The 13799-nt window shown below is 44.4% G+C and overlaps 1 protein-coding gene across 1 annotated transcript in view; it reads right to left on the reverse strand.

Annotated features, from left to right (window-relative positions):
* Window positions 1–4011: 4011 nt before the first annotated feature.
* Window positions 4012–13799, reverse strand: part of BRCA1 (BRCA1 DNA repair associated) — a 49303-nt gene continuing 39515 nt past the window's right edge. The window contains exons 15-21 of the mRNA XM_080976465.1: window positions 13125–13202; window positions 11871–11911; window positions 10253–10336; window positions 9104–9158; window positions 7281–7354; window positions 6298–6358; window positions 4012–4936 (exon numbers count right to left, since the gene is read on the reverse strand). Coding sequence (XP_080832591.1) covers window positions 4827–4936; window positions 6298–6358; window positions 7281–7354; window positions 9104–9158; window positions 10253–10336; window positions 11871–11911; window positions 13125–13202 — 503 coding nt within the window. The 3' untranslated portion in view covers window positions 4012–4826. The remainder of the gene's footprint in view (window positions 4937–6297; window positions 6359–7280; window positions 7355–9103; window positions 9159–10252; window positions 10337–11870; window positions 11912–13124; window positions 13203–13799) is intronic.

Below are 13799 nucleotides of genomic sequence, written 5' to 3' on the forward strand. Positions count from 1 at the left end.
TGTGGACTTTGAAGATAAGCAAGCTGTCAGTCAGAAGGTGAGGTTGACTTGACAGTTAAAAATGTTGTTGCAGCTCTTGGCAGTGGATGGGGACAATCTTGATGCAATCGGGCTTCGGATTCTGCTGCTTGCTAATGAGTTCTTGTGAGGCAGTATCTGCCTTCATTATGCGGGCGTCAAACACGCAATGATGCATCTGCTTCTCGTTCCAATGGAACCAATGGCAGACAAATCCATCACCGCAAGTGCCATTTTACATTTACGAAATGGCCACTTCACATCTCTTTCTCCTTCCACGGGAAAAATTGGAGAACAGTTGCACTTGCAACCTGAAGCGTAACGGAACAGTCTAGGGCAGCACGGCTCAACTTTTCATACCAAAAGGACTGCAGGAGTACTTCGGTATGGCACCCGGGGCCGCACATTGCCTTTCCATGCCCAGAGTGCTGGGGAACCTATGAGAGATGTCTGGCTTTGGGAAGTAGGTGGAAGGACTCTAGGACTCTGTCAGAGCCTTCAGACAGCCTTCCTCTATCCCAAAGCCCAGCGCCTCGCTTACCTGGCTTTGGGAAGGCAGTGTGAGGGCGTCAAATGTTGCCAAGGGCCACCCAAAAAGGCACTGAGGGCCGCATGCAACCCTCAGCCACACATTTAATAATAATAATAATTTATTATTTATACCCCGCCCATCTGGCTGGGTTTCCCCCCAGCCACTCTGGGTGGCTTCCAACAGAACACTAAAATACAATAAGCTATTAAACATTAAAAGCTTCCCTAAAGAGGGCTGCCTTCAGATGTCTTCTAAAAGTCTGGTAGTAGTTTTTCTCTTTGACATCTGGTGGGAGGACGTTCCACAGGGCAGGTGCCACTACCAAGAAGGCCCTCTGTCTGGTTCCCTGTAACTTGGCTTCTCACAGTGAGGGAACTGCCAGAAGGCTCTCAGAGCTGGACCTCAGTGTCTGGGTAGAAGGATGGGGATGGAGACGCTCCTTCAGGTATACTGGACCAAGGCTGTTTAGGGCTTTGAAGGTCAGCACCAACACTTTGAATTGTGCTCAGAAATGTACTGGGAGCCAGCGTAGGTCTTTCAAGACTGGTGTTATGTGGTCTTGGTGGCCGCTCCCAGTCACCAGTCAAGCTGCCACAATCTGGACCAACCTGATCTAGGGGCAGGATACATGACTGTGGCTTTGGTGAGGGGGGTGACTTTCATTTCTTTTAAATAAGAGCTGGAAAAACTGGGGCTCTCTAGGAAGAGTGGTATACCCCATCTTCCCTGAGTTGGCTGGAGTTGATGGGAGTCCCATATCTGAAGGGCTACAGGCGAGGAACCTGCTTAAAGGTTTGTGGTTCAAATCAATGGTGGTGCAATGGCTAAAGAAGGAAAGCAATAAACAGAGAAAAATAAATCAATGAGCTTTTGCAAAGTAATTGTGTACTATTTTCCAATCACTGTAAGCCCCACTACATATGGCATGTTATTAAGGCCATCATCTAGTTAGGCACATCTGTTGTCTTCTATGGCACCTAACTCCCAAGAAAGTGTCCACAGAGCAGCCATCTTAGTTGATCAATTAATGCTGTATCTATGTGCGTATGGGTAAACATAATGCTCCTGAAGCAAGAAGTGCACATAAGCAATAACAGGCATAATATTTTTGAGACAGGAATGGGAAACCTGCAGTTCTCCAGGTATCCGACTCCCATCAGCCCCAAGCAACATGGCCAGTGGTCAAGGCGATATAGTCCAACAGCATCTCCAGGACCACAGGTTTCCCATCCCTTAGAGAAGACAGCTTCCACAATGCCTGCTTACCCGTACAGGGAAAGCACAAGGCAGGAACTAGGAGAGAAGCCAATAAGGGGATACGCTCCAGGCTCGTCCCTTTAGGGACTGCCAGACCTCATCCATGAAGGTTAGAGCATGAGAAGGATAGTCAGAGCCGATGTGGAGCCATCTGGAATTAAGGCTCCATTTGTGTTCCTTTAATAATAATAATAATTTATTATTTATACCCCGCCCATCTGGCTGAATTTTCCCAACCACTCTGGGCGGCTCCCCCAGACAAACAGTACAGCATTAAATATTAAAAACTTCCCTGAACAGGGCTTCCTTCAGGTGTCTTTTAAAGATAGGATAGCTGCTTATTTCCTTCACATCTGAAGGGAGGGTGTTCCACAGGGCGGGCGCCACTACTGAGAAGGCCCTTTGTCTGGTTCCCTGTAACCTCACTTCTCGCAATGAGGGAACCACCAGAAGGCCCTTGGCGCTGGATCTGTGTCCGGGCTGAATGATGGGGGTGGAGACGCTCCTTCAGGTATACTGGGCTGATGCCGTTTAGGGCTTTAAAGGTCAGCACCAACACTTTGAATTGTGCTCGGAAACATACTGGGAGCCAATGCAGATCTCTCAGAACCGGTGTTATGTGGTCCCGGTGGCCACTCCCAGTCACCAGTCTAGCTGCCGCATTCTGGATTAATTGCAGTTTCCGGGTCACCTTCAAAGGTAGCCCCACGTAGCGCGCGTTGTAGTAGTCCAAGTGGGAGATAACTAGAGCATCCACCACTCTGGTGAGACAGTCCGCGGGCAGGCAGGGTCTTAGCCTGCGTACCAGGTGGAGCTGGTAGACAGCTGCCCTGGACACAGAATTAACCTGCGCATCCATGGACAGCTGTGAGTCCAAAATGACCCTTTACAGTGATCTGTCTACAATGAGCACTCTCTGCTTCCAGTTCTCATACTGGGCATGACCTCACTGATCCCAGACAGCTAGCTGGACCTTCCACCTCCCAGGCCTTGGGTGGACTCTGCCACCTCAGAAAAAAAGTGCTTGCCATGTGACTTTTTAAAAATATAAACACACGCATTAAAAATTACATTAAAAAAACCATCTGCCTAATTAAAACGTGCACCATTTTAGCCAACCCATCAAACTTGTTTATCAATTAAATACCACACCCCTACTCTGTAGCCTGTGTGTATGCACATAGAGATCTATTTAAAAAAGATGCTTGGGCCTAAGTGATTGATACTGAAATTGTACAGTGCAGGCAGATTCATTGTGTTTTTGTAAGGTTGCCCCCAAGGCTCTTTTGTGGATGTGGAGGGAGCAGCAACCCCAAGCATGCTTCCATGCTGGCAGAATGCAAGCTTCCTTTGCTCACATTATTTGAAAACATAAAACCGCTGGATCCAGAGCCTCAGGGTAGCTGGCAAACTTAACAAAAACAGAATGCCAATAAAAAGCTACCATGAAATATTTAAAATATTAAAACAAACAACACGCTGTAAAATATGCTTCTGAGCGAGCCCATTCTCATCCGTGGAAGTAAAGAAAAGAGAATCAGCTAGCAAGCCCTTGGTGAGGACCCAGCTAGCAAGTCTTTCTTCCATCATCACTGTCCTGTCCCCTTCTAGGGAGGAGGAGGGAAGGCAGGACTCTCATTCTGCTTGGCACCTGAGCAAGTGGGAATTGTCTTTTCTGTAGATGACTTCTGCTGCTGCACAGGGTGGGCAAGCAAATGTTTGGATCTCATGGCAGAATCCCACCCTCCTCTCAAGAAGGGGACCTGCTCTACACAGATCTTACATGCCAGATAAAACCTGTGCAGGGACGGAGTGGTGACTTTTCATTAAAAAAAAAAATCCTGCTACTTTCTTCCACCGGAACCATTTTTATTTCTTGCTGCAGTCTGCTTTGTCATAGGTTTATGGCACTCTGTACAATGTGCTGTTTTACAGTTTTAGAATATTTTTTTGTTCTTCCACTAAGCCATATTTGTAGGTATCGGTGAAATACAAATTCCAAAAGGGAAAATTACAGCTCTGTGTCGGAACTGACTCTCACAGAAGTGTGTGAGTGAGCAAAACCTGCACCTGACTTATTTGCTTTTAGAATTGCAGAACATCGAAGGATTGCTCCAAATGCATTATGCAATGTAAAACTCTTTCAAAGCTAACTTGGGGGGGGGGGGTTGAAAAAGAAAATAACATGATGGGTTCTACCCCTCTTTTAACTGTAAACAAGCAAATTTTATTTATGGATCTCAGTTTGCTTGACAATAAGAAGTGGTAAATATTCTGTTGTTTCAAAGGCACTTTTCCATACTTGTGGGAACTAAGCCAGCAAAGTTTTTAAAAAAGGGGTGCTTTGTCCCATGGTACATGGAAGAAGTAGGCTGATCAAATATCCTAACCCAAAAATAATGGCTGGGTCTTCTGTGGATCCAGGAATATAATGATCAAAACCTGTTTGCATTTAACTTGCTAGAGAGATGCTAGATTTATTTACTTTGAGCAAAACAAATATTTGACTTGGGACATACTTCCTTATGATTCCGGAGGCCCATTGAAGTGGTTTTTGTGTGTGTGCTATCTCCAGTCTGACTGTGCTTCTTATTAGAAGATGTTGTTATGCCAGTATTCCAGGATAAGTGCATCTTTGTATGTGAACACCCTACCCCATTAAACAAGCAGATAAAATACTGCCATCCTCCTGAGTTAATTGAAGCTCTCAGATCCATATAAGTCTTTCAAACGATTACATCTCCAAGACATGAAGAGAAAAGTCTCCCAAACAAGGCAGCAATTGGATAGTAAATAATGCATCTGCAACAGCACAGAAGAACACATTATTGCTTGGCTCACAACGGCAAAGATAGAAGTATCACAGTTTTAAGTTCTGCCTTTGGCGGGCGACGGGGTGTTTTCATGCCAACTGAAATATTTATCTCGCAAGTGAAACCACACTGTCTGTGAGGAAGCCTTTCACAAAAGTTCCACAGAAATCCTTTCCTGAAGATTCTGTGTTCAAAAGGCCATCCTTTCACACCTGTTGCACGATGTATTCGTCAAATGCCTGGCGTTGATAGCATGCAATACTGTCCAGCATCCACTCTCGTGAGACTACAGTAGCACTGCATTGCGGTGGGATCCCTGCAATACAAGATCAATTGTGAGAATTTTAATGTCTACACTCTCTTGTTCCCCTTCTCTCTACCCAGAGGGCTCAGGAATGCACTTTCTTTCAGAGCATCTTTGATGGATGACCTTTCAAAATGCCAGACGCACAAAAACTGCAAATGACAAGGGGCAGATTGTGTGAGCGGGTTTGAACTGTTGCTGCAACATCCCTTGACATTACTTGTTAGCTATTTGTTTAGCTATCAAGCAACTTTGAGTGATAGTGTGCATGTGTGGGTAAGGATGGGCCAAGCCCATGACCTAATCTAAGTCACTAATCCACATCCCTTGCCCTTCATGTTGGGGAAAGAGAGGCAGGTATACGTGAGCCAGTGAAGGAGTAAAAGTTTTCTTCTCCTTCGTGTAACCTTGCTGTGTCTCCCTCCAAAGCCATTTTAGGAAGTACAAGCAGAAAACAAATGGGAGACTAGGAGGCTAGGGGCCACAACCAGCTCTCACCACTACATAACATCAATGTGAGACTTTACAGTTGCACCAGGAAGTATCCACAAATAGGCTTGCCAGCCTACTGGCACCAAATGACTCTAGCTCTCTGGGGAACAGGATGCCTGCAGTACACAGACCCTTTCCCTGCCTGGAGCTGTTACTTGAGATCCCAGTCTGGAGAAAGTAAAACACAGGCATCTCTTCTGAGCAGCGGCAAGAGGGAGCACTGCTTCAGTTTCTTACCTTCCCCATGGTAAAGGTAAAGGGACCCCTGACCATAGGTCCAGTCGTGACCGACTCTGGGGTTGCGGCGCTCATCTCGCTTTATTGGCCGAGGGAGCCGGCGTACAGCTTCCGGGTCATGTGGCCAGCATGACTAAGCTGCTTCTGGCGAACCAGAGCAGAGCACGGAAATGCCATTTACCTTCCCACCAGAGTGGTACCTATTTATCTACTTGCACTTTGACATGCTTTCGAACTGCTAGGTTAGTAGGAGCAGGGACCGAGGAACGGGAGCTCACCCCGTCGCGGGGATTCGAACCGCCGACCTTCTGACCGACAAGCCCTAGGCTCTGTGGTTTAACCCACAGTGCCACCTGCGTCCCTACCTTCCCCATATACTAGTGCAAATGAGAGAAGCCAGCACCTCTTCCCCAAACCCCTCTGTGTGTGCTACAGGGCTATGGGGGTTGGCATTACTTATTACCGGCTAGTAAAGTCAAGCTAACAAATGTGAACTCCTGATCCAGAGCCTTGCACAGCTAATTCTGCTTGCTCTAGACAGTTATTCTGTCATGGCTGGTATTTATTATTCCAAACTAGTACACAATCGGACACTTTGTAACCTATGTTTATCTTGGGAGGCATGGACAGCATGATAATCTCACCTTGGCAGGCAGTGTCTTCGCTCCAAGCTTCGGGCTGAACGACCACCACAGCAGTAGAGTTCTAGGAGTTGCAAGATAAAAGAGAAGAATGAGGAGGAGGAGGCGGCATATACTGGATCAAATTTGCCTGCCTGTCTGCAGCCAGAGATACTGTTGGGACAGGTTGTTCTTCACTTTGCTGCAGCATTGCAACTTGACAGGGAATTGAGGAGAAACCTTCCTCCTACCTTCCCAACTACACAAAAATTAAGCAAATATGTTAGGAGCCTAAGACAGTGCCAGAAAAACCAGGCTTGAAGCTAAGGGTGGCACAGGGGTGGTCTAAGGGCACACTGAAAACTGCACTCTCCCAACACACGTCCATGAATGCATGTCCTCTCAGCATCAAATTGTCCATAGCTCTTTGCTCGGACAGCAAGTGAGATGTCCCGGTCCTATATAGTGTCAGGTGTGTGTGACTCATGAAAAGCAAACATCAGCAGGTCACGTTCTGCCACTGAACCACACATGCCTGATATACACAACGTTTCAGATTAAAACATTCCTGGCGGCAGCAGCGCTAGGAAACAAACTGCCATCTGACTGATGTTTGGAGCAAAGGTGGGGAGCTTTTCTCAGGTCAGGGGTTATATTTCCTTATGACCAGGCTTTTAGGGGCTGCACAGGTGTGGCCAAAGTATGGCATGACCACAGCTGGCGGTGGGTGCGGCTGCCCAACTCTCTCTCTCTCACATACTCTGCACAGTACTGAGCTAGATGCTGGTCTGACTCTGTATGCAGTTAGAACCCCATACATACACCCTTGCTCAACACAGGCCATGGGTCGATAAAGTTGAATAAAAAACAAGGCAAGCCAAATTCATCAGTGCTTCCAAGGAATTAAAGGGGGCAAATGGAAATGCTCTCCCTCTGTCTGTCTTGTTTCTCACACACACTCAGATTGGCCCATTTCTCTGTACCCACAATATTAAACCCACACTTACTGTAGAATGTGAGAATAAGTGAGGTTCTTTCACAATAGAGGCACCAGACAGCTCTACCATCCACTCCAATTGTTCTAATTTCCACCCAGAGGGAAAGAGAGATACAACATCAATATACAATGGCAGAACAGGTTACCCCAACCAACATCAGACATACACACACTCCATGCCCCAAATACAGTGGTACCTCGGGTTACAGACTCTTCAGGTTACATACGCTTCAGGTTACAGACTCCGCTAACCCAGAAATTGTACCTTGGGTTAAGAACTTTGCTTCAGGATGAGAACAGAAATTGTGCTCCGGCAGTGCGGCAGCAGCGGGAGGCCCCATTAACTAAAGTGGTGCTTCAGGTTAAGAACAGTTTCAGGTTAAGAACAGACCTCCGGAACGAATTAAGTACTTAACCCAAGGTACCACTGTAGCTCCTCACATCTGTTAGGAGATATACGGACATTTTATTTTTATCAAACTTTGGGAGATTCAGGAGTTGTTTTCCAAAGACATCACTGCCTAAATGAATCTGGAAAGGTGTGGGCTGTGACACCTTATCTTGCCATTCCTTATGACAGTGGTGGGGAACCTCCGCAGGCCAAATCAGGCCCAGCAGCTGTCTTAATCTGGCTTGTGAGGCAGTTTTGCCCCAATTCGCCGCAAAGGAAGAATCAGGAACCTTAAAGTGCCCTCTCTAGCAAGGTTTGTTGTAAGCACTCATTAGCTGACTGGTGGTGACGGCAAGCTCCTTTCGGATCAGCTGCATTACAGAGTTCCCAGTCAGGTAATGCAGCTAATTCCTGCTTAAAGCAGGGTTTACAGTGATTCTGCTTGCAGCAAGTCTCATAAGGAAATGCTACCTTTGCGCCACCCCCACCCCCCGTTTGATTTCAAACCACACAAGCAGCTTTGCTTGAATTCATGTTGGTCTCCAAAGGAAGATACTTTCATGATGTCATGGTGATGGCAGGTGGCCACCTGTCAAAGTCACCTGCTGGGGCTAGGGGACATCAAGATCTGGCAACTGGTCAGATCCAGTCTGCCCCCCACCCCCCTCCTGATAAAACCAGAAGCAGAATAAGTTATACAAAATAAGAAAAGAGATGCAGATTAATTTGCAAAACTTATTCGGGACACAAAATCATGTTTTCCTAGGGCAGAATATGAGCAGAGCATACATTTGCCCAGCGGTCCAAAACAATGACTGATCAGGCAAGGAAATCTCAGAGTGCTGTGGTCCGGTCCCTCTTTCGACAATATTGGATAATTTCATCGGTGACTGAGCATGATCAAAGATAATAGTAATCCGGCTTCACTTCACAAGATTCCTTGTCTTTGAACAACGAAAAGGAATTCCAGAAGAGGGATTAACAGATCAATCTATTTCTGAGCCATATCAATTTTACAGGTGTTTACTCATGTTTGTTCCATTCCATTTCTGGATTAATCTTCAGATTATTATTTTTTTAATCCATACCAGAATTTGTACGCACTAAAATATGTATTTTATCACAAATAAATATTTAAATGTGTAATTCATCTCAGTGCATATATTTCAAAAATTACTTTAACCTGAGATACTTTTAAAAATGCCTTTTGGTACTTTTGTTGAGACAAGAACTATCACAACCGTCAGATATGTGTGACACCTGAAAGATAATTAACTTTCCAATCTGTATTTTAGTCTGAGAGGAGCAGATTAGGCCCATTTGCTTAAATGTAAACCAAACACAATTCTTCTCCATCCCCAGTAAGGATTCTCAGTGGCTTCTATTGTCTGGGTTGTTTTCAAGCTCTTATCAACCTCTCTCCCTTATCACAATCTCCTCACCTGGGAGCATGTCAGTGAATGGCCCATAGCAGCATATTTCTAAGCCTTGGAAAAGCTGGAAAGGAAAGCAAAAGTGTCAGAAGGGGTGTACAATGAAATCCCAAACTAAGGAGCTCAATATGGGTATGAACTATGCTATAGGGGTCTGCTCAGACCTGAGTATGTACAGCTAATATGATCCGAGTAGCGTTAAAAACAACACCAGGCATTTAGATAAAAATGAGCACTTAACTAAACTCTGTCTCCATCTAAAAGTGCAGCATTTTTCTTTCCATCCCAATCAGTCTTTACGGTGACAAGGCAATGCAGAACAACAACAACAACAAAAAATAATACAGGCCGAACTGGCAGGCCACTACATCTTCAGGCCGGGGGTGGGAGGCAAAATAAACAATTCAGCCAAGCAGAATCAAAGCTTTGCAGCAGGATCGTAAACACAATTTGCATCAGCTCCTAATTATAACCCTTCTTCGCTCCTTGAAGAACTAGAAATTAACTTTCTCTCTATAGCAACAGGGCAACATGACTTTTTATATTCTGCCAGCCTCTTCCTTATTAGTTTTTAATAGTCAGAAGTAGTCAGAGGGTTCTGAATATAACTATTTTTTTAAAAAGATAAGAGCCACCATACATGCTTATCAATGGTATTTCATTTTCAGGAATTACAAAGTGTCAATCACACACTCATAGGCAAGCACCGTTAAGCATTTCTGTAAGGGTTACTCAGGAGGGTATAATCTACCTGTTTGCACTTACCTTACGGCCATAGAGTCTTCATATTTCTCCCCCTTATTTACATAATTATAAACCACCCACCATTCAAAAATATTGTTGCAGTGTACAAAAATTAATAAAAACAAAACGTCAAGTTAAAACAATATGTTAAATCCACGTGTAAATCTAGCATGAACAAGATCCAACAACGCTGTCCTGAAAAGCCTTGTTGAATTTTGAAAAGTATTGAAAGAGGTACAAATTGAAAGAATAAATTGTTGGCACTATCCTAATCTGCAGAGGGAGGATATTCTGAAGAGTGGGTGCCACCTTAGGAGGTGCTGGAGAGGGGCACAGTCTCAAGACATTCCTGTGAATTGTACAGGCCTGATACATATTCCTTTGGATAAGTGATAATGGTTAATGGATGCACACCTTTCCAACGGGAGATTCCCTTGCTCTTTTGGGTCCTTGATGGTTTCTCCCATTGATCATGTCTCCTCTAACTTCAAAGTCCTCCTGGAAAACGACACACATGAAATGAAATGACAATGAAACTCTGGTTGGTTTGGCCAGTTCTGAAGCAGGAAAGGAATGCTTGCACTATAGAAGGTGGAACCCTCTCTGTGAAAATCGAGGCAGAAGGAGAGGGTTTTTTTGGGGGGGTGGGGGCTATAGAAACAACAGCTCTTATTGCACACTTAAAATCAAATAAAAGTTCCTTTAAAAAGGAGACACAACTGGAATGAATAACTGGATCTTCACAGAAAGCGAAACTCTGAACTGTTTACAATGTTCACTGGAATCTTGAAAAGTAGAAGTTCAAGAACTTAGAAAGGAATGGAACAAATTCAGAACATGCTATACTGTCTAAACTATACAGTTCCCAACCTTTCTTTGGCCATGCCTCACCTAAGCATCTCTAAAATCCTGATGCCCACCCTGTGACATATAATTCTTATTATTCAAAAGTGAACTCCTATTCACATGGAGGAAGCCTAAAAGGTCATTAACTGTTAATAACTCATTCTCGAATTGGCCCCCTTAAAAATCAAATTGCCTTCCTGTGGAGCGTGCGCCCCATGTTGGGAACCACAGGTCTAAACAGTTGTAAATTGCTTTAGAATCTAGACAGAATGCTTCCTTAGATTCAAATTAGAGAATGATTCACCAAAAACTGGTGTTTCAAGTACAGTAAGCCCATGTAACTTGTACGCATTCAGCTTTACGCGCACGGCAAAAATATAAAAAGGGGTGGAAAGGAGGCAGGGGTCTGGGGAAAAATGAATTTGGAACCCTACTTGCCATTCAACCCAATGGGTTTTGACTATACACGATTTTGGCTTCAGGCACAATCCCTGGAACATAACCCCTGTGTAAGTTGTGGGAAGGCATTGTGTAATTCACACAGATGCTGGAGGTATAATGTTGGAAATGCCTTTTCCAACACAGAACCATAGAATCGTAGTTAGAAGGGACCCAAGGGACGTCTAGTCCAACCCCCTGCAATACAGGAATCTCAGCTAAAGCATCCAATAAATTATTTATAAGTATTAGCATTTAAATACCGTATTTTTCACTCTACAAGATGCACTTTTCCCCTCCTAAAAAGTATGGGGAAATGTGTGTGCATCTTATGGAGTGAATGCAGGCTGCGCAGCTATCGCTGGCTTCTTGAGCGCAGCGGGAGCGCTCCTGCCTTTTCCCTCAGGAGGCTTTGCATTGAAGCTTCCTTCTTGCTGTCCTGGCTTCTGGCTTAGCCGCACGAAGCCTCTTGAGGGCAGGGGGAGCCTTCATCCCGCTGCCCTGAAGAGGCTTTGCGCAGCTATCCCAGAAGCCAGATCCCTCTTGCTGTTCTGGCTTCTGGGATTCAGAATATTTTTTTCTTGTTTTCCTCCTCCAAAACATAGGTGTGTCTTATAAAGCGAAAAATATGGTGAACAGAAAGCAAAAGGCCACCTTCGGTAGCGGCCCTTCCTCCTGCTCCCCCATTCTAAGTACTCTGCAAAATGCTCACATATAAAAACAGCAAAACAGCAGACACCAGACATACCTCATTAAGAACTCTTCTTTCCTTCAGTGACTGTACAACCCCTAGGACAGATCAGGCAGAAGCTTACTATTAATTATAATGATACAGTAAATAGCTCTTTTTAGCACCTGCCACACAATCTTTAGTTCTTACCTCAAGATACCAAAAAAAAAAAAAAAAAAAAAAAAAAAACTGCATCAATGTGGTGCAAAAGAGCAAGCCCATGTTTAAATAATACTGCCTGCTGGCAGTATTACTGTACACTGCTGGAAACTTTATCCTCCCCACTCCTTTGAGATTTCAAATCCATTTCCTTCACGAATACAAATGCTGAACTAACTGAAACAGTTTATGGCTTATTTCCAGGGAACAAGGGCTGGCCCTGCCAAGAGCAACTCTAGGTGGGTTGATGCTTTAAAGAAATTCAAAGTGCCAGGGGGGGTGAGAATTCAATGACCTGTATGAATTAGGCAAAACTAAATCAAATTTACATCTCTTTGCTTGTTTCCCATAGTTCATTCTTTTGGAGAAGTGCACTGAATCCCTAACTTCACAAATACAGCATCTTTTGCTTATTTCTCCTTGATTTCACCACTGTCCATATTTACTGACCACATATGCTAAAAGTGGACATTCTCAGGGTGGTGAATTATTTGCCCAGTGCCAAACTCCACACTTGGATGATTCAAGTGGGGTGGGAAATACAGAGCCTACACTTTACTTTGCATAAAGAGACAGACAGACTAAAAACACTGAAAAGGTGGCTTATGTTTTGGGGCCAAGCTAGATAAAAGGTGGGCAAATTCAAAACATGCAGTCCTCCAGAGGTTGTTGGACTCCATAGATGCGGCCAATGGTCAGGGATGACAGGAGTTGGCAGCCCAACAATTTCCAGAGGGCCACAGGGGCAAAGATACCAGAAGCTTTATGGCACTTGTATGTTTCCACCCTCCCTCAGCCACATCATGCAAACAGCAGGCTGGGGTGGGGGGCAGAAATTTAGATTAGGAAAACAGTTCCTGTGGTGTGGAGAAAGATTGCCGCTGCTCCCCCATTTGGCCTCCCAATGTTGGCTTTGAACTTTAAAAATCCCTCAAAAATGTGGGACATCGCCAAATGTTTCATCTAGTTTTGATTTTGCATCCTAAACATTAAATTCCCTGTGGTGGTACCAAGGCTGAGGAACACCCTGTCCTGAGTGTACTGATAGCCGTTGAACTTTGCAAGAGGGCGAGGGGAGAGAATAGAGATATTTCAATGAATGTTCACACGTACAATGGTAGCTCACCACCCACTTCCGTCCAGCAATACCTAGGAAGTATTTCAGGGTCCGCTCGCAAACCAGATCCTCATCTGAAGATTAAGCAGAGAAAGGAAAAATATATGAAAATAACAACAAGAGATGTGGAAAAATAATAAGAAAGGACTGGATAGTACTGTGAACATCATAAGGTTAGATTTGTGGACATTAAAACAGCAGTAAGAAGCAAGAAGTTGATTGGATCCCTTCGGAACTTGAAATATGGGTACCCCCAACAAAAATTTAAAATTCGGCTGTGTAATTTGGAATTTATGTAATTTGGTTTGATTTGATGTGATTGGTCGGTTAATAAAAAAATATTCTTAAAAAAAAGAAGATTAAGCAGAGAGAGCTCAATTAGTGCTTAGCCCCGGCCCTGCCTTTGGAAACCTTGTAAGAAGCTTCTGCAAGAGAGGGACTGTGAGCAACACCGTGGGAGCAGTGTTTCTAGGACTAAGGTGAAACCGTGAAGCTCCCTTGTTAATTTTGCTATTGGATGCTGCTTGTTGTTTAAGTAATCTTGTTCTATTTATAGTACTGAAATGTGGTGGGTTGTTTGGCATGTTATCATATTTGCTATTGTTTTGCTACGTTATCATGAAACTGTTTTTGTAGTGTTTGTTTGAAATGCATACCTGTTTTCTTCCTTG

The sequence above is a fragment of the Podarcis pityusensis genome, assembly GCF_964106645.2.
Source record: "Podarcis pityusensis genome assembly, chromosome: 13".
In the NCBI taxonomy this organism is placed as follows: Eukaryota; Metazoa; Chordata; class Lepidosauria; order Squamata; family Lacertidae; genus Podarcis; species Podarcis pityusensis.